At 43.1% G+C, this 21,342-nt stretch overlaps 1 protein-coding gene across 4 annotated transcripts in view; it reads left to right on the forward strand.

Annotated features, from left to right (window-relative positions):
* FRMD4B (FERM domain containing 4B) overlaps positions 1-21,342 on the forward strand; it is a 130,026-nt gene that overhangs the window by 89,299 nt on the left and 19,385 nt on the right. For all 4 annotated transcript variants that reach the window (XM_071813239.1, XM_065845695.2, XM_065845694.2 and 1 more), the window contains exons 8-11: positions 11,967-12,050; positions 13,257-13,322; positions 14,363-14,420; positions 15,359-15,445. In XM_071813239.1, coding sequence (XP_071669340.1) covers positions 11,967-12,050; positions 13,257-13,322; positions 14,363-14,420; positions 15,359-15,445 — 295 coding nt within the window. The remainder of the gene's footprint in view (positions 1-11,966; positions 12,051-13,256; positions 13,323-14,362; positions 14,421-15,358; positions 15,446-21,342) is intronic.

Raw genomic sequence — 21,342 nt, forward strand, 5'->3', positions numbered from 1 at the left:
ACTGCAGGACAAATACATCCTTGCAGTGGTGCTGCTTGTGCAGTGCGGTTGCCTTCGTTTGCAGTGTCTTGGGTTTGGCATGTTCATTCTTCGCTGTCGTTTGGCAATTCCACTTTGAATCACTTTCTGGAATGTGGCTCTTGCACCATTTCTGCTTACGTGAGAACATGTGGGTTAATTTTTTTTTTATATAGGATTAGTGCTGTGTGGACTCCCAGTAAATACAAGAATTGCCTGAAGTCCTAGAGATTAGCTTTCTGGAAGTGAAAAATGGGCCAGTCCAGACAACACCGATGATCTCTGACTGATTTTCCACACATCCTATATGGAGTTTTTCCATGGGGATGTGTTCTGTGGTGGGGTCACTGTGCAGCGTTCCTGCTGACTTCAGCTGGGAACAGGCAGATCAGTACCCGGGTCCAAACACTTCAGACTCCTGTGGCTCTGCAGTAACCCCTTTCCCAATCTGCTGCTCAAATTGTCAGATAATGTCTTGATGGCAGAGAGCAGCAATCTCCTGAGAAACACCCTCCCTTACCCTGTGCTGAGTGGGTGAGCACATTCTTTTGAAATCTGTTTATTTTCAGTGAGCAAACTTGATGTGTGGGCGCTTGGAGAAAGTAAAAACTTTTGATTTCTACACCACAAAGGTCACTCTGGAGGGACTTTGATACTTTCACACTGTCAGTGCTACCGGACTGCAGTGTCTTTGGGATTTGGCCCTTGCAGGTGGTTTGCAATAGGACCCCAGTGTCCTGGGCTGGGCTGTTAGCACAAGGGTGTGTGCCTTATCATTTGGATGTAAGATAAACCACCCAAATTCCACTTTGAGAGGACCCTGGCTTTTAAGACTGCTTGATAAAACTTGAGTATGTGCTTCAAAATTGCACCCACAGCATGTCCATCACATCTGTGCCTGATTTGGACAGCTCTGGTTTCTCAAAGGCAATCTGAAATGACTTTGGGCTGCAGGAAGAACAGTTAATGAAGATGAGAGTGGTCCACAATTGATGTAGCTCACCGCACATCTAGTTCATTTTCCTGTTTCCTGAACTGGTGATCCTAGCCAAGATAATTACTCCCCTGTGTGTGATGAAGACCATGCCACAGAGATGCTCAGTGAGCCGTTCCTCTCCCCCTTCCATGGGATGGTGTCAGGGCTGCCACAAGGAGAGTGGTGCTTCCCAAGGGTCCTGCAGCTCCCATGTTCCCAGCAAGTCTGGGATGCTGCACTGGGCAGGTTTTGCTCGAGAGGAGGGATGTAATGCTGTGCTTGTGTTCGCTTTTCACAGCTCATCTGTGGTTTCTGGCTGGCTGCTTCTCTGTTTAAACTGAATTGCCATCAGTTTTTCTCCAGCTCCTGTAATAAGAACCTCAAGCAAAGTGTTAGTCATTAACGGTGGTTTTGAGACTCTGTATTGGTTGATTACGCTGCTCCACTCTCATATTTGCAAATGAAACAGAAAAAGCTGCAAGCCTAGTTTTACAGGAGCTTGTTTTTGAACTCTATACAAGAGTTTTGAAAGGATAGTTTGATTCAAGTTGCAGCTTCTGGCATGCTTCAGTTTTGAGGGGAAAAAAAAATATTATTTTAGAAATTTTATTTAAATTTTAAAGAAACCTAATGTCTTGGCTGGTAAGCAAAATAATAGATCATTCTGATAATTATTTATCTTGTAAATGTGCAACATATAAAGTCTACCCCCCTAGGTAAAGAAATGTTTTAGCTGTATTTAGTTTACAGGCTAAGCATCTGCCCTCAAAAAATGCTGTACAATACTATAAAGTATTATTTTTCTTTGTGGCTTGATGAAACAGTTTGTAGCTGAGATGTCCTAAATGCTGTCCTTCTAGCATTAGAAAAATACTTATTAAAATCAGATTAGCTACAGAGACTATAAAAGGAAAGCAACTTCTAAAAAAAGTGTATTTTCTGACTAATAATCTTGGATCATATTTTCCCCAGTAATGTTTCCAGGACTGGAACCCAGCCGTGCTCCCTGAAAGTTAATTAAATTGCTGGAGGAGGGTTCCCATTTTCTTTAAAGAGCTGACACATTCAATTTTGATTCTGGCCTGTGGGCTGCAAAGATAACTCCTGACTGGTATAACATAACACAGACAAAATAATGAATTCCTGATAGCTGACATGTGCGAGGCACCAGGGTTTATCATTACATGGGTGATAAATGCAGTTTGTAAAAGGAAAAGGTTTGTGTGAAAGATACCCCTGGAAACTGTGGCTATGGAGTAATTGGTTCAGAACCTCCTGAATTTGAAAACTTCACTGAGGAAAATACTAAGTGTTTAGTTTAGGTGCAGAAAACTGCTATTAACAATTTGCTCCTAATTAGGATTGAGTGCTCACTATTAGTTTTTTGGGTAGCATTTGCGTGGGAAGATGACGGTTTTGCCAGATAAACTGGAAAATCTCTTGGTAGAAAAGAATGTGGAACTGATAAATTGAACAGTGTTAGAAAATAGCAGCTCAAGAGAAGTTAATAATTGTCTGATAGCAAAGCACCTGTTCACTGCGCTGCTTAGCCCAAGATTAAAGCAGCTTCAGAAACAGGACACACCTGAGATTTATTGGAGGCAGCTTGTCCAGCCTGTTTTTGGAAATGTCACCAGGTTCATATGACCAAAACTCCAGTGTGGCTGTGACCAGGACTGGTGTTGGAGCAGAAACACAAATTTGGACCAAATCACCCAGTTTTTCTTACTCCCCTCTCTCAGGTTTGCATTGTGGAGAGGGCTTAAGGTGCGTCCATGTGGCATGAATGGAGTCCACCTCTTGTGTGCTGGCCACTAACAGGCTGTGCGGCCAGGCTAGAACTGACCTAAAGAAAGCCCTGGAATAGGTGTGGTATGGGTGTTGGGTCCCCAGTACCATCTTTTTGCTCCACAGACCCGCTCCTCTTCACCTGCACTGTTGGAGGACGAGACGTGTTGTGAACTGTTCACTTGGAAGCTCTTTTCCAGAGCCATTGGGATTGTGGATGGGTTACAGGGGCACATCTGTGCTGGTCTCACATGGAGGCCAAAGACATGAGTATAGCTTGGGTGCCTCTTCCAGCCCCTGAAGATTTCCTTCCATGTGTATGGATGGGTGACACAAAAGAACTGGTGGATCATCACAGGATTCACGCTAAAGGCATCTGGTACCTGTCACAGGCAGCACTGTGGTTTTGTTTTTCTATGCAAGGACACTTTTTAAATGCCCGTGCACTGATATGTGCGGAGGCTTTCTCCAGCAGGACCCACTGCTCCCTATGGGCTGTGTCTCTGCCTTGCTGGAAATCAGTGCTCAGCACTGGTGTGGGGTTGTGCTCCATTGCTGCTTGTTTGCCCAGTGAGTCATTGTGTATTTTGCCTTTCAGCTGTGACTTTGAACCCTTTTTCTTTAAATACCTTGCAAGGCACTTGCTTGTGAACGATTAACTCTGTCTTGGTCTAACCCAGCTACGGGCTTTCCTGAGCTCGTTTTTTGGCAGTAACTGATTTGAAACAGGATGAGCAAAGATTTATTGACTTTGAACCTTTTTTCTGAGGGTGTTGATTATTTATTTAACTTTATTTGGGAATATCTAATGAACTGAGGTAGTAAATAAACATGTTTAGGGAAAATTGTTTGATATGTATTTCATTCAGTGACAATGATTTCCCTACTTGGCAGGTATCGGATTCCCACTTTCCCAGAAAGCTCACTGCTTAGTTGAATCTTATACCCTCTTCAAAGAAAAGCTGGCTGAAAACTGCAGTAGTTTTTCTGCAGCAGTGTGCAAGTCTCACTTTTCTTGATAAGTCACTGCAGTTTGTTTTGGGGGTCCTACACCCCAGTGTACCTTGAGGAACGGGTAGATGACGGAAGGCAGCCTGTGAAGGGGAGCTGGACAGGGTGTTGCTGAGTATCTCCCTGAGCACTTAAGCAGCAGTTCTGAGATTAAAATGTAACTCTCTCCTGGTGTTTTATTTTTCGATAAGAAGTAGAAATTCACTGTGTAAACCAGGTGCAATTACAAAAGGTGATGTAGCTAACACTTCTGTTTTCTGCTAGATCTCTAACGCCAAGAGGGGTTTTTTTTCTATTAGTGCTACCTGTAGATTCGTACAGCTCAGGGCAGACCAAAACATACACTATCTGCAATGATGCAATTCCGATGTTGGTTGGTTTTTGTTTGGGGTTTTTTCTTTGCTTGTTTTTGTTTTTACAATCTCCTATTTTAAAGTAGTTCTGCAAGGGCTCCCAGGGAATCTGTGTAGTGTGCTTATTACACAGCAGATGAATTAGACTGAATTAGGTGAAAGCACTGTGGGTGAAATAAGCAAAGAATTGGAGAGGAAAAAAAAAGAGGGTGTTTTGAGTAATTTAATAATCTGATCTCATGGGGTTTACTACTTGTATACAGCAGTGTAACTTCAATATTTACATATAATTATGGCAATTTGGTAAGAAACGTGCGTTTTTGTTTCATGTGTGTGATGTTCGTACAGTTTTCTGAGGGGCAGTGAAGGGATCATAGTGTTTTGTACTCTAAGTGTCCCTCCAGAGTGTCCTCTTTTCTCTATTTTCTTTCCTTTCTGGCACTTTTAACTCACAGAAGCTATGGTGGTTACAACCCAGTTGGCTAGGGGAAACACTTTTGTGCGTGCTCAGCATCCAATGCAGATGAGAGATGAGGCAAGTGTTGTGCCAGAAAAAAATTCATCCCCAAAGTTGTTCCCTATGCAAGGGACAAGTTAGACATGTTGCTGTCATAGCTGTTAGGCTTGGGGTAGCATGGTGGCAAAGCTCCACAACCTTAGGTAAAAAATGCCATCCCCCTTGTGCTTAGAATTTCCTTCAAGTACCGGTTCAGCATTAAATGGTGTTGCCTTTTCCAATTGTAAAATTAGATTTTATGGCTTTTGTGTTATAATGTGTTTGCCTCCCTTCTGTTGCATATCTGGAAAACTTCATCAGGCTTGCAGAAAGTTTCTCTGGTCAGCTGCAAGCAGGAGTTTGGGCTCTGATCTGACTCAGAATAACATCCTCCCTTTAAAAATAAATTGAAGAGATTTTTGTTTTATTATTATTTTTTTATGCCTATCCTCCCCACGGTGATTGGGATGTACCACATGGGGTGTATTTTGCACTTTGAGGAAGTGAAACGACAGGTTTTCAGCCTCAGCTTTTTTGCTTTTGCAGATTTGTCAGGTCTTTATCATTATTTGGATACTTTATTTTTCTTGTGGTTCCATGTATCTCTGTATCAGCACAAGGCTGTGATAACAAGCTTTAAACTTTGCTGCTGTACTCAGACATGCTAAAACCCTACAACTAATATGGCTAATCTGACTTCTGTGTGAACAGGAAGAAAGCGTGAATGTTAGAAATAACAGTCTGTTGTTGCGAGGGAAGAGTTTGAGATCCTTCAAGCGTTGTATCAACTGTGAATAGTCACCTCTGGGTCTGCACTAAATCCCCAGGTAAAGCAGAGCTGTTCTGCTTCCCATCTGATCTGACAGAAGCACTGTGAACACGCGCTGTTGGAATGGCTGAGCAGCTCTGTAAACGTGGATGTCCTCTACCAGACCCGTGGCACTCTCAGCCATCACCAGTGGTAGGTGTGTTGTTCGAGGACCAAAGGGTTTTATCTTCAAAATATTCATATTTCATATTGAGAGCTGTAAAAGAGCAACTGAGAATTTATGGCAGGTTCAGGACACAGATTTTCTGTAGCCGTGGAGAACTGCTTCCTCAGCACCCGTTTGTCATCTGCAAAGTAGAAATACAAATGGTGCCTCATCTGGGAGCAGCTCACACCCTCATTTTTCTGGTCTCCATGTCTGTGGATAGAGAGGTACATGCATGTAGCTGGTATGAGAAATGTAGCTCTGTGATGTTCTTGGTCATCACCCAAAAGCCAATGAGCTGGGTCACCAAACCTCCATGAGATCAGTGGGCACTGCTGCTGCTCTTTCAGAGTCAGGCAGGGTTCAGGAAGCAGAGAAATTAACCTAAAGGAGCAGGGCTGGAGCTGGAAGTCAGGCCTGGGGTCCAGGGCTGTGGGTCCAGCCTGTGCTAAGTGTGGGGAAGGGCTGCCAAGCCCCAGCCATGCTCCATGTTTGGTGCAGGTCTCTTTCGAGCTGTGAAACTAAAGCTGTTGTTGCAACACAGCGTGGGAATCCACAGCATGGCTGCAGCATAGACGTACAACGAGCCTGGCATTGAAAAAGCCATCTGCACCGCTTATCGAGTTTCTTTTCATGTACAGGGTTGGAAGGCTCTTAAAAATGCTCCTTCAAATACCTTTCTGAGCAGGCGGTTCCTATCTGGTATTCAAGTGGCAGATTTTGCAGCCCAGCCCTGGGCAAAGCTCCCTGCTGGCTTGTGGGTTATGGTTTGGCTCTGGCTGTGCTGTGCCAAGGGGAGCCCCTTGTTCATGACCTTTCCAGATCCTGGTCTTCCTTCAATAGAAAAATAACTTTCTTGAGGGTGCCAGCAGACCATAAACTGAAAGCTTGGGAAATGATGGGGAACGTCTGGCACTTGTCACAAAAGAGGATTTGTCAGAGTGCATTTCAAAACCCTGCTGCCGAGATCCTGCTGTTCTGACATACTTGAAAGCTGCTAAATCCATTGGCTCTTCCTGTACCTTCCCTGCTCTGTCTTCCTTCCCTCCTGCTCTTTTCTCTTGCACTTTTAACCTCACTCATTTTTTCTCTTCTCTTGCCTTGCTGCTTCCTCCTCACACCTGTTTCTTGTGGTACCTTGAAAGGCAGACCAACCTCCATGGGAGTGTGAGGTTGCCATGCTCTACTGTTTTATTTATTTTAAAACGAAACAAAACCTCCAGAAAAGGCACCTGTTGCTGAAGCAGTCCAGCTGCAGTGTGATGGTCTGTCTTGCTGGCTCTCATCTGTGAATGCATGGAATGGGAGCACCCTGAAGACCTTGTTGATGCTACCCTAAGTCCAACCACTTAAGCAAGTCATTTTAGGACCAGGCTGAGGTGTGGGGAGTGACATGGGATGTTCTTGTACTGTTATAGCGTTGCTTGTAATTGTGCAGTAAGGGAATTCAGTGATTGTTCCCAAGAAATAGGATCGTTACTAACATAATCTTGAGTAATCTGACCAGCCATCTGAAAATTTAGGTTGTTTTTCAAGCATTCAATTGTGTGCTATTTCTAGTATCTATTTGTGTGCTGTTTCTGTTTGGTTTGCTAGCCCTAAATATCTTAAACAGAATAAGAAGAAAAATCCTAATTCGAAGTTTTTGAAGCATCTTCATGATGCAGGGTATACTGTGTCGTCCTTCAGCTGTGAAGCTCCGTGTTTCCTTGTATCTCACATGTGATTCTCTGAAGCATGTGCTGATTTTAGGTGTCCATGAAATACCTTTCAGGTCAACTCGAGAGGTTGGTGTTTTCTAAAAACAGGGCCACACTAAATTCTACCAGTGATGTGCCTGAAATTGATTGCAAGATTTAACCGATTATAAAATGGTGACATTCAGAAACACTCAGGAGTTGACCTATTCTAATGATCACATAGCAACAGAAGAGTAAGTATTTATGCGAGGTTAAGTGGCTTTGAGAATAGAGGATAATCTGTATACAATGGACTTTCCCTACTGATAAATGCCTGCCTTTATAAAATGTTATCAGGACAATTCAGCAGAGGCAGACACACCTACCATCACTTCAGTCAGTTAACAGTTGTCTGAAGTCACATCCTTATCAAGTTGTTAATATTTACAAAGATGATGTGGACTGATAAGCCTTTGTGTTGCAGTCCAATATATTGCTTTTGCTGCTCTGGGTGCGTTTATTGCTTTTCACATTTTATGCTAATCTCACTAACCACATTTTATTACATCTAAGCTCTTCCATGCATTAGCCACAGGCTAATTTCCTGGGTGCAGGGAGAAGCCTGGGCAGCCATTGACAAATGGTCCTAATTAGCACATTAGAGTAAATCTTTACCTAGTAGGGGGTGTTGTATCACTTGATTACGAGCTGTGAAGATGCACTTTCTGCAAACATAAATATGTAAGTCTCTTGTAATTTTCAGTACTGTGCTTTAGACAAAGCGTGGCACAATAGTCTGGTTTGGTTCCTTCACAGACTTCTGGTGGGGATTTAGCAAGATGCCTATAATTTCACTGAAATGTCAGTGGGCTGTCGAAAGCATGTGAAATTGGTCCTGATTTGCTGCTACAGGTGAACGTGGGAGTGTCTACTCATAGTATGGTACGTGTTTAAGTATTACTGTTGGTTATTTTGGAGACACGCTGCCCTTCCATCTCCATAGAGCTGGCACTGGTAAGTGCAGCATGTTCATGGGGACAGCATCTTACCCAATGTTCACGTTGGGACAGTAAATTAAATATGGACAGTACCAAGAATACGAGCTGGGGTTTGGCATGAGGAGCATCTGCTGTAGATTTGAATTTATGTTCCTCAGATCAATCCAACTTCTGCTCAATATCTGTCAGAGAGGAAACTCCCAGTTTAGAGGGTGGAATGGGAGGGAAAGTGTCTGTCTGGTTTTCTTTTGTTCCACTATGGAGAAGAATTACACTTCAGATGAGAATTTCCTATACTCTCCTCCTGGGGAATAAACAAATGCTTTGCCAAAAATGTTCCGTCCTATTGACTCTGGGCAGTTTAAGTTTATGTATTGACATTTTTCCAAGAACCACTAATCAAGAAGCCCCCTCCATAGCAGAGGTCAGATTAAATGCAAGTGGGCCTCTCCATCCTGACAACCGAGTCCCCCTGCCCTGATGAGAACCACCCATAGACACACCAGATACAACACTGGTGTGTTTGGCTGGTAGATAGTGTAGACGGTTGGACATCTGGAGCCAGGGCTGTCTGCCCTGTGAATTCTGTATTGTCTTGTGGCCGTTGTGAAACCAAACAGGAACAGGTAATAATTCAAACCGTCACTCCTGCTATCTGGAGTTGTCACCTCTACAGAACTGCTGGGTCTTGGAGGGCTTGGGAAAGTGATCCTGAAGGTCAAGGGGAGATGTGCTTGGGCTGCTCAGTGCAGATGAAGTGATAATGAACCCCGTGCAAGGCGGGGGAGGACCATTTGAGGCTTTTATTATCCCTGAAGCCATGAATCACCCCAAATGCTAATTTTCGGGCACTCAGTCAGCAGAACAGGGCTGTTGTGTGCCAGCCCATGCTGTCTGAAGACATCCAGCATGCAAGGAGCTGTGCCCTGTTTCTCCCAAGTCTTTTACATTTTTCTAGGATTGTTTCCTGCTTTATCTTACAACTATGCAGGAAAAAAAAAAATACTTATGTGGCTTGTCAGAGACTTTCAGGCCTTACAAGTCCATTTTTATGGACTCCTTCTACCTGCAGACAGACAGGACAGTGTGTCTGAACCTCGGGATGAGGTTGTGTCCCTTCAGGAAGAAAGGTCCCAAGGGCCAACATTGCCTCGTAAAAGAAGTGTATTCTCTGCTGTTGTGAGAAGTTGGGTGGATTTGTAGGTTGGCAGAGCAACAGAGAAGGAAGGTCCAGTTCTGTTGTAAGTTGTCACAGCACTATGGATTCTGCCTGCTAATGAGCCTGTGGTTTTGGGTCAGTGCTGGAGGGACGTGCCCTGAGTCATGGCACAGACATGATTGCAGCCCTTTGGTCACTCTATGTCCCAGCTCAGAGCCCACAGACCCACAGGCAGTGGGTGTGCTGGCTGGCTGGTGCTTGGTTTAAACTCGGTGGCAGACATTTCCATATTGATGAGTTGCTACCCATCAATCAAGCTTAACTAGCATCTACGTTTTGTCATTTGATGAGGATGAAGTAAGTTATTGCTCAACCAGGTCCAAAGGGAAAGGGCCCAAAAACCAGACAGGAAGGTGAGTAGCCCCACTGGAGGCCACAGATTGGACAAAAAGTGGCATTTCAGAGCATGGTAGGATGCAGCTGCCAGGATTTGTGGCATTTCTGCAGAGGCTCAGTGCCCGGGAGGCTACTGGCCCTGTAATGGTTGGCAGAGGAGAGTTTGGGACCTCTCCAGCTGACTATGTTGGTGACAGCTGGGGGTCACCTGTCCCGGCTGCTCTCAGGAGGTCAGCTCTCACCTCCTGGCTTCAGCCCTTGCTTGGGCATTTTGTTGTTTGCTGGCAATGAGGTTGCTAAATAAGTATTTAGTGACTAGCCATTAAACCTCTGATTGTGAATATTGCGGGTTGAGAATATGTATTTAGAGGAACATCCCTTCTGTTTGGTAAAAAGGAGGTATTTTGTTACTGTTTCTTTCCAAAACCTCTCCTACTTCACTGCATTTTCCTGCCAACCCTGACTGCTATAGCAGATACTACAGTTATGTGTCAGGCTTAAAAATTTGAGGAAATTTGTTTGTTTGTTTATTTTTTTGCTCTGGATTCTGAGGCCTCAGGAGGGTGTCCTCTATCTGCATTTTTATGTATCCCTACAAAACCTTGATAGTCTACCTTCTCACTTCAAGCTGAGATGTCCTGCAGCCTTTTGATCCCATCAAAATGGGCTTTCAATGGGTGAATAAAATCCCCTCAGCTTTTGTGAGCGCTGGCTGTATTTGAGCACTGGGAGGAGAGATCCTGATTTTTCTGCCCAGCTGTCCCGCTTTGTGGCACTTGGGTGCTGGCCAGCTTGCAAAGAAAAGTGCATATTCCTGCACTGAAGAGTGCTGGCCCGGCAAAGCTCAGCAACAACAACTCCTCGGTGCTAATTGACCCCCTTCTTGGCAACTTCATCAAAGACACTGAAGAATAAATAGGCCGTTGATTGAACCGGTTCCTCGTCCCCAGAGGTGGTCCCTCTTAGTCAGGGTTGAGGCACATTGTCACAGCCAGGGAAGAAGCTTGCAGAGCGATTAGCCTGTGCTTACCGAGAACAAAAAAGCTTTAATTTACTGCACCTTCCATGTGACATCTGCCATGTGAGATGGAAGCCTGGTAGGGGTTTGCTGCCTCCTCCGTCTCTGGAGATCAGTACGTGGTGCCCATGGAACAGATTTCTGTTCTCTGGTCCACTCTACTGATGCACAGGGTGCTCACGTTGGGGGTGAGGGAGCTTGTAGCTCAGATCAAATCTCTTGGAATCTGATGAAAACAGAGGTCAGAAGGAGGAAAGCGCCTTCAAGGAAAGCCTGGATGCAGAAATCAAGGCGGATGCTGATGGACGTGACTGATGCATTCCTTGCACAGGAAAGTCATGTTCTTGCTTGTTGGCGCTGCTGCAAAGGCACGCAGAAATCCTGCAGAAATGAGGCGTGCAAGTTTCAGCTGATTTATTCTTCGATGCTCCATTAATTAAATCTTAACCATTTTACTGATGCCTGTAAATAGGTTTTTAAATATTCTACTGGGGTTTTTCATGACAAATTGCGGTCACGTACTTCAACCCCCTTTATTTTGTTCCAGACTGGACCTGGAGTCCAAAATAATTGAACTTTCTGCAGAATGAGCAGTCCAGGAAACCTCTTAAGTGAAAATATTCCGAAGTATATGAACTGAAACCCTTTGGTTTGAGTCAGATCAGTGTTGAACTCTGAGATTTGACAAACAGCATGCTGCTTTGTGAAATATATTGTCCAGAGGTAGGATTTTAGCTAAAGATAGAGCAAAAATTAGTGCTACAAGCCTTGCTTTTGAGCACAGGCTTTTCTTCTGCAGCTGTTGAGGGCTCATTCTGCACTCAGCAAATAGTGTGTGCAAAGTAAATACCGATACGGTGCTTCTGCCACGGTGACCTGAGAATCACGTGTCTGTATAATGAGTTACAACAGGAGTCTGCATGACACCATATACATCACTGTCATGTGAGAGGGCCTATAGAGTTACATTGCTATGAGAGCCTGATATGGGGCAATGCGCCATGTTCTTGGGTAGCAAATACAGCACCTTCCTTCTGTTGAGACTGATGATTGCATCCATGATTCACTAGCAGTGACTCTGTGTGTTTTTTGTTTTTTAGTGATGAAAACACTAGGAAAGACTTGAAGACGCTGCCTGTCTTTCCTACCAAGACACTGCAGGAGCATCCTTCACTTGCTTACTGGTGAGCTGTTTAATTTAAACTGTAAATTGCTATGAATAGTAATGACAAGATCATTTTTAAACAGTTTTGCAAACTCTTTTAGAAGTTTTCAACCTGTGTGACGTAGGACCTGGAGTTAATTGCTTGTGTTCAAGCATTTCCAGTTTTTAGAAGGTTATAAATTACACAAGATTGGATGCAAATCCCTCATTGAAAGTTCACTCTAATTAAATTACTGAATCAGAAGCTGCTAGATCGGAATACATGGGGACCATGGGTTAGAAAGAGCTGAACTCCAGCCAAGCCTGGGTTTGCAAAGAGCACTTTGCTCTTCAGCTGTCACCCAGTAGAGCCTCTGTGGTGGGTTGACCTCAACTGGTTCAACTGGGCCAGATGCCCACCCAGCTGCTCCCCTCAACAGGACACGGGGAGAAAATAAGCTGGAAACAGAAAAGCAGGACTGGTTTTGTGGCTTGGATCTGCTGTAAAGGAACACAGCATTTGGGATGAATCAATATTGTTTCCTTGGAATGCCCTTTGTGCAAGTTTGACTCCCTCACTTTTGTGTTTGTGGTGGGGTTTATGTTTGTTTTTTGGTGATGGTGGCTTGTTGTGTATATGTGGTGGTTTATTGTGCTTTTTTTGTTTTCATTTTCAGAATGAATAGTGCTGTGCTTTTCTTTGCTTTGAAGTGTTTGACATTTAAATGCATATTTTACTTCTCATTCCGCCAAAACAAAATGTTGAAGTATATAACAGGAAAACTGCAAAAAGGTCATTGCTGACAGATATATATATATCTATTTTTTTTTTTTTCACCTGTGAAATGTCAGGGGAAAACTAAACTGGAATGAAAACATTTCTGGTTTAAATTCTTCTGTCTTATGTATGGACCATTAACCATGCTTTGAAGATTTGGTCCTTTAGAATGTGAAAATGAATTTATGCAATTAATACTGTAATTCTGCAACGGAGCAGGCTGATCTGAAACAATTTGTTAATTAGTCTGTAACGCAGCATGCAATGGTGGGAATCAGCAGGGCATCTCCGTGCTGCTCAGTGAAGGGTGGGCGAGAAATCAGAAAGAAACAGAATATGAACCAGAGCAAGAAATGTACAGCGGGACACATCTCTGTATGCTGAGCAGGCATCTGAATTTTGACAGGTGCTGTCACATGTGAAAAAAGTCACTGAGCCTCTAAGTTGGGTTTTGTGCTTGTTTTGCAGTGAGGACAGAGTAATTGAGCATTATATACAAATAAAAGGTCTGACCAGAGGACAAGCCATTGTTCAGTGAGTATGACACTTGTTAGTTTGTGAAGATTACATTTTTACTTTTTTGTTGTTGTTGAGAAGTAGAAATGCAGGCTGGTTTGGTCATTACAACTTGCAAACTTTACCATTTGTATCTGTCAGATTTTTTTTTAGTTATATTTAAAAGTTAACTTATTCAAAGTTTCAGATTTCACAGACTTTCAGTTAAGGTTGTGTGTCCTCCTTCAGATACCTCAAATATAAAATAAATTATTTGGGCCTTACTTTGTTGGAAGATTCTTTTCCATACCCTCCTTGCTATCAGGTAGTTTTCACACCAAACCTTAGGTCCTGTAAAAAAAACCCCAACAAATGCATGTTCTTTTGAAAGCCAAATTCAGTACATCTCAAGAAACAAGGTCTTCCAATATGTAACAGAGCCTGTGGAATTTTATTTTTAATTTACCTTCAATGTTACTGTACTTCCTGCAGACAAATTCAGTGTGATGAAACCAAGAAGTTTGAGAAGAATACCATGGTTGCACAATGCAGACAACTTGTAGTTTCTCTCGTGTACCTTGAAGCCGTAACTCTGTCTCAGTAATTCAGGAGCTTCTTTCAATAGGAATGAGGGAAAGAATTGTCCGGTGGTTGTCTGAACTGCTTCATGAAACAGTTGTACAACTGCATGAACACTTCAATTTGGAGCCTATCCATCCTAACCAAAGCACCCATAGTGCAATGATCATAGGCAGGTCTTTACTGCCAACATTTTCCAAAAAGTTCACACGTACAGTTGGAAATTTTTACTTTCAGTTTGCTGACTTTCTGATAAGAGGTTGAATGTTGTGTTGTATGAGAATTTTTCCATTAGCTTTACCTGGACCAAAACATCACATCTTTCCTTGAGCCAGGATGCTAAGTTTTTTTTTCCTCAAAACATGGGCCTTCAGTTATTAAGAGCTTCAAAATATGCGAGTGATAAATGACATGTCCTGAATATGTGTGTGAAAAAAAATGTTAACAGATATTATTCCCTCCAGAGAAAATTATCTGATATGCTATAAATCTGTCTACAGGTACATGAAAGTGGTGGAAGCTTTGCCAACATATGGAGTTCATTACTATGGAGTAAAGGTTAGTAAATGCTCATAGATAATGTGATTGCTTAGATTATTACATGTGATTGCATTCCTATAGGAGTAGTTCGATGGTTCAGTACTCTTCTGTCAGAATTAACTCCCCCATTTTTCAACCTCTAGAATTTTTCCCCTTCAATATTCTTTAAAAATTGTTTCCAGAGAGCAGCAAAGCATTGTGCCCTACAGACGACTGAAAGGAATCTTTCTGAAACCTTCTGTAATCCTATCAGAAGCTAAATTTGTATCAGCTTAATTAACCTGGATATCACTTGTAGATCTGAAGCAGTTAATAGTTTTCTCAGAGACATTTCTAATCAAGATTACAGAAAAAAAATCCAATGTAGAAAAGAGTACTTCTAAGTGGCAGGTGATTAGTGAGTGTGCATTTGGAGTGAGAAAGTGCTGAGAAATATTTTTGGAGTGATGGAAAAACACCATTTATTCCCGTTTGTAGAGCAGAGCCTGGGCCAAAGTGTTTTGTGCAGAAGAGCTCAGCAGAGATGATCTCTCCTTACTTTGAGTCATGGCCAAGACTGTGGTACCTGAGAAGCTGATGTTTTGTGCTGTTCTCTCTTCCTGCAGCTGTCTGTGCCTGCATTTAGTGGGTACAGTCATTGGGCACAGGTTATTCTGTCCCACGTCCTCCTCTCCTCACAGCCACTCCCGCAACAAGTGACACCCCCTTGTTTCAGCAGCACCGTTGCTTTTTTGTCCACTTCGCACAACCATCACATAGTTTCTTGCCTCTGGCTGAGAAGGCAGGGGGAGAACATGTCGACATTCACCCCAGCAATCCACTTCACGTCGATTTGTTTGCAAAAAATGTCCTTGTTCTGTACCTACCCGTGCTTGTCACAGAATGAAATGGGCTGTAATCTTGGAATTGCTTAATTCTTAAGTAGCTGTTTGTTCATGTAGATATCCATTTTTCAGGATAAACAAGGAATCCCGTGGTGGCTTGGCATAAGTTACAAAGGAATAGGCCAGTACGACTTACAAGACAAAGTTAAGCCCAGAAAAGTAAGTTTTTTGCATCGGTTTTCTTTTTCTTGGAGGGGGAGGCAGGTGGTATTGTGTGTCAGAGTATACTTTTTTTTAAGCTGTTGCATATTGGGCTAGTGAACAAAAGAGAAGGGGTTGGAGGGAAAAGGAAAATTCTGCTGGCACCGAGGCAGTAAAACTCTCATGTGGATAGTGACAACTCCCTTTGGGAGCTCTGGCTCATGTGTTACCTTGAAGTTGGTGGTCTCAGGACAGTCTGGACAGGAATTTTGGCAGCCTCCAGGGATACCTACAGAAATATGAAGCAAGTGGGTTTCTGCATGTCATAAACTACAGGCCTTGGTACTCAATGTTTTCACTTGGCTTTTGTAGGTGTTTTTGGTGTGTGAAGTGATAAAAGGCTCCACTGATATCCTTGTAATACGAAGGGAACTGTGTGAAACTGCAGACCTGTTTAGACAACTATAGGTTTTCGTGATGTCACGAATTATAAGGGAAGATTGGGAGTGAATGCCAAATACTGGAGATCCTTCTGCTGTTTTTGCACCTCCCTGCTCCCCAGTGTGTCTCCTGCAGACTCAACTCTGCCAACAAACCTCCTTTGTTGTTCAGACAGGGCAGAGGGTCCCATGTTGTACCGCTGGCTCTGTCAAAGCCCCCATCAGCCCAGAACTGAGCCCTGATGGTCTTTGAAGAGTTATTTAACCCACTTGGTCAGGGGGAAGAGCCAGGACTGCATGTGCAGGGTTGTGTGTGTGGTTTCTTTCTGGTCTTGTCTTTGTTGGAACATCTAAGCAGGGAGGAGATGGAGATCTGGAGCTTTGCTGTTCTCCTTCCTCAGGAATGATCTGGGCAGGAGTTCACACAAAGTATGTGCTTCTTGCCAGGGAATTTTACATTTGCAAAATGATATTGTTTAGTGTATTTGTGCCAAAAAACACAGCTTATCAAAACTTTCTTGTTAAGAGTAATTCCCCTTCAAGCTCCTAACTTGATCTCTTTTTCCAGAGCGGGCTATTACTTGGTTCCTTTTGGTATATTTATATACCTGTGTCTCCCAGGTTGAACTCTCAGATCCTTCATTTGCTTTGTTTAGTGAAGCACTTATTTTAGCCCCAGATCTCTCTTACCATGAATGTTCTAAATGGCAGCGATACAAGAGGAACCCTAGAAGATCAAGTCAATATTAATGCAGCCATTGATCATCAGAGAAGAGCATCAAGGATCTCTTCTTGCTCTTGAGCACTCCCGAGTTTTTAGGCAACATCTACAAGATTTTTCTGATCAGGTCAAACATGGATCACTTTCTAGCCAAGATGTCCAGCTGTGACCAGCTATGCTCTCCAAGAAAATGTAGCCTGCCTGACTTAGAAGCATTGCTTTGCCAAGCAGTTTTTGTGCTTGTGGGATTTCAGTTTACAACATCAACCAGGCAGATATTTTAAGGTCAGCAAGGTCCAGATACCAAGTCACACCCTGCTACAGTTAGTTACGAGGTGTTGCCTTGGAACACAGCAGGAGTTGTGTTTAAGAAAAATAAGATAAAATAAAATAAAATAAAAAACAAAGGTCACCTCTACAGTGGAAGTGTTACAATGGAAATGATAACAGTTGTCTGTTTTACTGTAATTATACAACAGAGGGTAGAGATTAAAAGGAAAAGTGGGAGAGAAGAGCCTGAATGCAGATATTGGAATGCCAATAAACTGTTTGAAAATGTGGGGATAGGTATGGCTATAGTATTTGTATGGATTTGTGTCCCCTGTTGTTAGGAGGGGACAAAAATTACATAAGCCACAGCTTGTCCTGAGTCATGACCATTTTTAACATGTGGCTAAATGTGCAGTTTCTTTACACAAAAGGTGTTTCAGGGTTTGAAGTACGAAGTGCAATTCTGATGAGATCTGTGGAAGTAACTGGTATTGGATCGCTCTTGGGAGGAGGGGGAGCAGATGCTGGGTCTAGACAGGCACATCCAGACTTGGTTTGGGAGTTAAAATGTTGGCACACTGCTGTTTATTTCAGTGTAACTATGGTGATGCTGCCTGTGATGTGGCAGGCAGAAGTTCCATTGTACCCAGTATTGTTGTTTTGTTCACATTTATTAATGTATCAGAATATATGTCAGAGGGAGGAGAGTCTGCATAGCTTGCCTGAATCTCCAAGGAGTCTGCAAGCACAATCTTTTCTGAAGCAGCCTGCGAGAGAGGGGAGTAGGCATGTAAACTATGCCTGGCTTCTGGAGCAGAGGTGCTAGATTTGCTGCATTTAGCAGAATTTTCTTGTTTTACTTTTTGGAATGAAGCCAAACTTGCTACTGCCATGCACTGGTGTTATCCTGCTGTTTATATTGAGGATCAAAAGTGCTGTTGTGTTTATCCCTGGTCATCTGGGAAAGAGCATCCTTATGGTGCTCCACTTCTTCAGTTAGTTATGTTTAAATGTACATGTAGCTGATTAAATGAGACCTAAAAATGGGCCTTGGAGCACAGTGGTTATCCCAAGATTTTGTGGTTGGATCAACACTGTTGTGTGAAGTCCAAGGTTGAGAACTCTTCACAGGAAACAACTTGCAAAACAGATTTGGATGAAGCAATCTCCAGATCCGTATCGCCCAGCCTTGCCAATGCTTGCGCATGCACCGTCAATCATCCGTCAGGGAAACGTGTGTAACTCAGGGCTGGACCAGGAGAACCTGCTGTGTGTGTCTGTGTGTGTAAAGCTGGCTGGGTAGGTTTGAGTCCGGCTATTAATATTTTGCTGGTTGACCTGAGATCATTTTGAGAAAAGAGTTTTGTTGCTGTAAGTCACTCCTGAAAGCTTATATTGCTTTGGAAGCAGTTTCTAGTGAAGCGAGCCCATGTTTTACCCCTTGCTTGGGACTGTGAGCTGATGGGAGCCAAGGAGAGCACTGCATTCCAGCGTTGTGATAAACTGAAAATGGAGTATTATTGTTTTGTGTCATTTATGAAAATTGTCTCTCTTTTTGTGGATAGAAGCAGTGGCTTCACACTGACTGGAGGTTACACTTGGCTGAGTTGATGATAATCCTGAAGTCTCACACAGCCTAAAAAGACTGGGTTTGGCAACCGTTGTTCAGATTGCAGCTCAGACCTGGGATTAACTCCACGGTCCTGCTGCTTTGCAAACATGTTCTCCCTTCAGCTGCAGTTAATACCGAGAGGTGCCTCCTGCTTGCTATGGGTTGACATGCCAAGATGCTGTCCCCAGTCTCTGAATCAATTAGGAAAAGCATAAAACAGGTCCCAGGACTTCATATGCCTTTTCAAAACAGAATAGATCTCCCTTTTATCTCTAGCCCTGTTCTTCCCACTGGTGAGATAAACAGTACATCGTCTTGTTTATGGAGCGTGTATTACAGTATGGATTGAGTTTATTCTGCGTTCAGCCAATATGTGGTGATCCTCTGGGGGATGGGAATCCGAGAAGGCAGCTTGCTGGCTTTTTGACTTGTTCTCCCACTTCATTGTGTTTCTGTGGGCAACTCCCTGGTGATAAATGAGCTATAATGTCTGAAGAGAAGCACTTATCTTGCTATGGTATTGTTTCAAATCTGCAAGAATTGTGATTCTAATGCTGGTTGTCTTGAAGACATTGTGTTCTCAGAAGTGTTTTTGTTAAGAGCATGCAAGTTTTGAAATGGGTAATATTTATGATATTTTTCTTTTGATTTCGACTTATATGAAGAGCTGATGCTGAAAGTTTTCCATTGCAGTACAATAACTGAATGTAAATTTGCTGTCCTGCTTTGCTGAACGGTTCAGAACACAATGGCATGCATACAGGCTTCCCAGCAGGCAGATCTAATTAGGCAGAGATTTCTTTTATGGTGTTTATTTCTCACCAAGTAGAAGCTGTTGATTTAGACATAAGATATCAAGCTTGCATAATTATTTAAAATAAACACAGACCTGTTATGAGACTGCTCTGAAATTCACTTCCTTCCATATATGTGGAAAGTTGCTTGAGCGTCACCTGCCCCAAAACACGCATTTGGGGACAGCTTGGTGCCGAGACATCTCTGATTCTTGTTAATGCTAGTGAGAACTGAGCAAGGATGGATCATAATGCATTAGGAAAAAATGTGACTGAAGACATTTTTAGAGGACTAGCTTAATATGCAAGAGATGAAGGATGCCTCCAGGTGAGCTCTACCAATTTTTGCTGGCACAGGTGGGAGCCATCTGCTTCCCTCTCTCAGAAGTTGCTCTAGGTGGGGCAGTTTGGCCCTCCTGCTGTATCCTCAAATTCTTCCCTCCAAGGCCAGGCACAGCAATTTAAAACAAAAATTTTGGTTGAGGGTAGCGTGCCAGGCAGCAAACTGCAGCAGAGGGGCTGAAACACAGCCCTTCTTCCAGCACTGCTGGTAGGGTGGTAATTTCCTTCACTGAGGTGGGGTGCATTCCTGTGGACAGAAATCTTTAATGTTTCCTTGGTCTGAATTGCCAGATTTGTCTGGAGATTGCCTTTCCCAGCCAGTTCTGGGATACTGGTTGCCGAACCTCCTTGCAGGCACCACATGTACCACGAGGTGCTTTCAAAGTGCTTCCCGAGGGAAGGGCTGCTGCAAATGCTGCAGCATGGTTTGCACTTGCATGCTGACCTTATCCAGTAATCCCCTGGGTGGAAAATGGGTAATTTAGCTCTTGGTTGGAATTTGCCATCAACCTTGGAAACACAGTGGGTGCAGCCGTGGCACGTGCTGTGCCCGGGGCTGGTGCACCAGTGCACCAAGGCTGCACAATCCTGCTTCTGTCCAGACTTACACCCTATCTGAAAAAGAAAGGGAACAAATAATTTTTTTTAAAAAAACCAAAATGCATTGGGCTGATAGAAATATTAAGCATAGGGCCCCTGAGAAGCTCTTTCACAAGTTTCTCAAGCTCTGCCAGCTCCTGCCTCTGATCCTGATGGGGCCGTTTTTCTGAGCCAGCGAGCTGAGCTGCTGCTGTCAGGCCCAGACAAACTCACATTTTATTCAAAACTGGATGCAAGATTGGCCAGGTAAAAAAACGGCTGATTCTTTTATTAAGGTGTCTTACTACTTAAGCAGTCTGTGTCTACTTTGTGTCTCATTAGACTGCAATTTACAGCTCTTTTTGTATGGGAAAAGAGGGTTAGAACGGCGATATCTTTTTGTTCAGTTTTCTGTAGTATCTCAAAGAGGATCATAGTAAATATGCAGGAAACTTAAACCCATGGTCTGGAAGAAGCAGTAGCTGGCTACTAGAAGTCTGGCTGGTGCACAGAAGTGCCTGAGTGATGAGGTGTGATCAGAGAGCTTTGCACCTCCACCTTCTTCCACAAAAACCCAGAAAACAAACCTTGACCAGACCAAATTCTGCCTGGAGAGTCAGACATGCTCAGTGGGAGTGGAATTTTCCTGAGCCTTTAAGGATCTGGCGATCTAAATGGATGGGAAGACTATTAAGAAAACATTAATTAGCTCTGGTGGACCTAATCATCTGGTTAAAGGGAACATACATTGCAAAACTTCCACAAAAACATATTAATTACTTCTAATTGTCCTTCCAGCCCTCAAAAACCAGCTTCAGATTTCCAGATATTTAGTTAGTTAGTTAGCTAGTTACAGCTCTTCTCTTTTAATACACACGTAGTTTAGGTAAGATTGAAATTCTGAATGAGTTAGAGACATGTCTGTACAGAGAGTATTTGAAGGGAGTAGGAAAACACTAGTGCAGTGACAGTTTCCCAAGCATTGCCTTTTGACAACGATTTAGAAAATTTTATTTGAAGGAGTTTATAGGATTTCATTTGATTTACTTTGGTTTATTCTTTACTCTTGTCCTTGTTTGTAGCGATGCTTTTTTTTCCTCTTGCCTTCATGAATCCAGACATGTTAGGTAGAAACTTCTTAATGCATTCATTTGTGA

This window comes from Patagioenas fasciata, chromosome 10, assembly GCF_037038585.1.
Source record: "Patagioenas fasciata isolate bPatFas1 chromosome 10, bPatFas1.hap1, whole genome shotgun sequence".
Classification (NCBI taxonomy): domain Eukaryota; kingdom Metazoa; phylum Chordata; class Aves; order Columbiformes; family Columbidae; genus Patagioenas; species Patagioenas fasciata.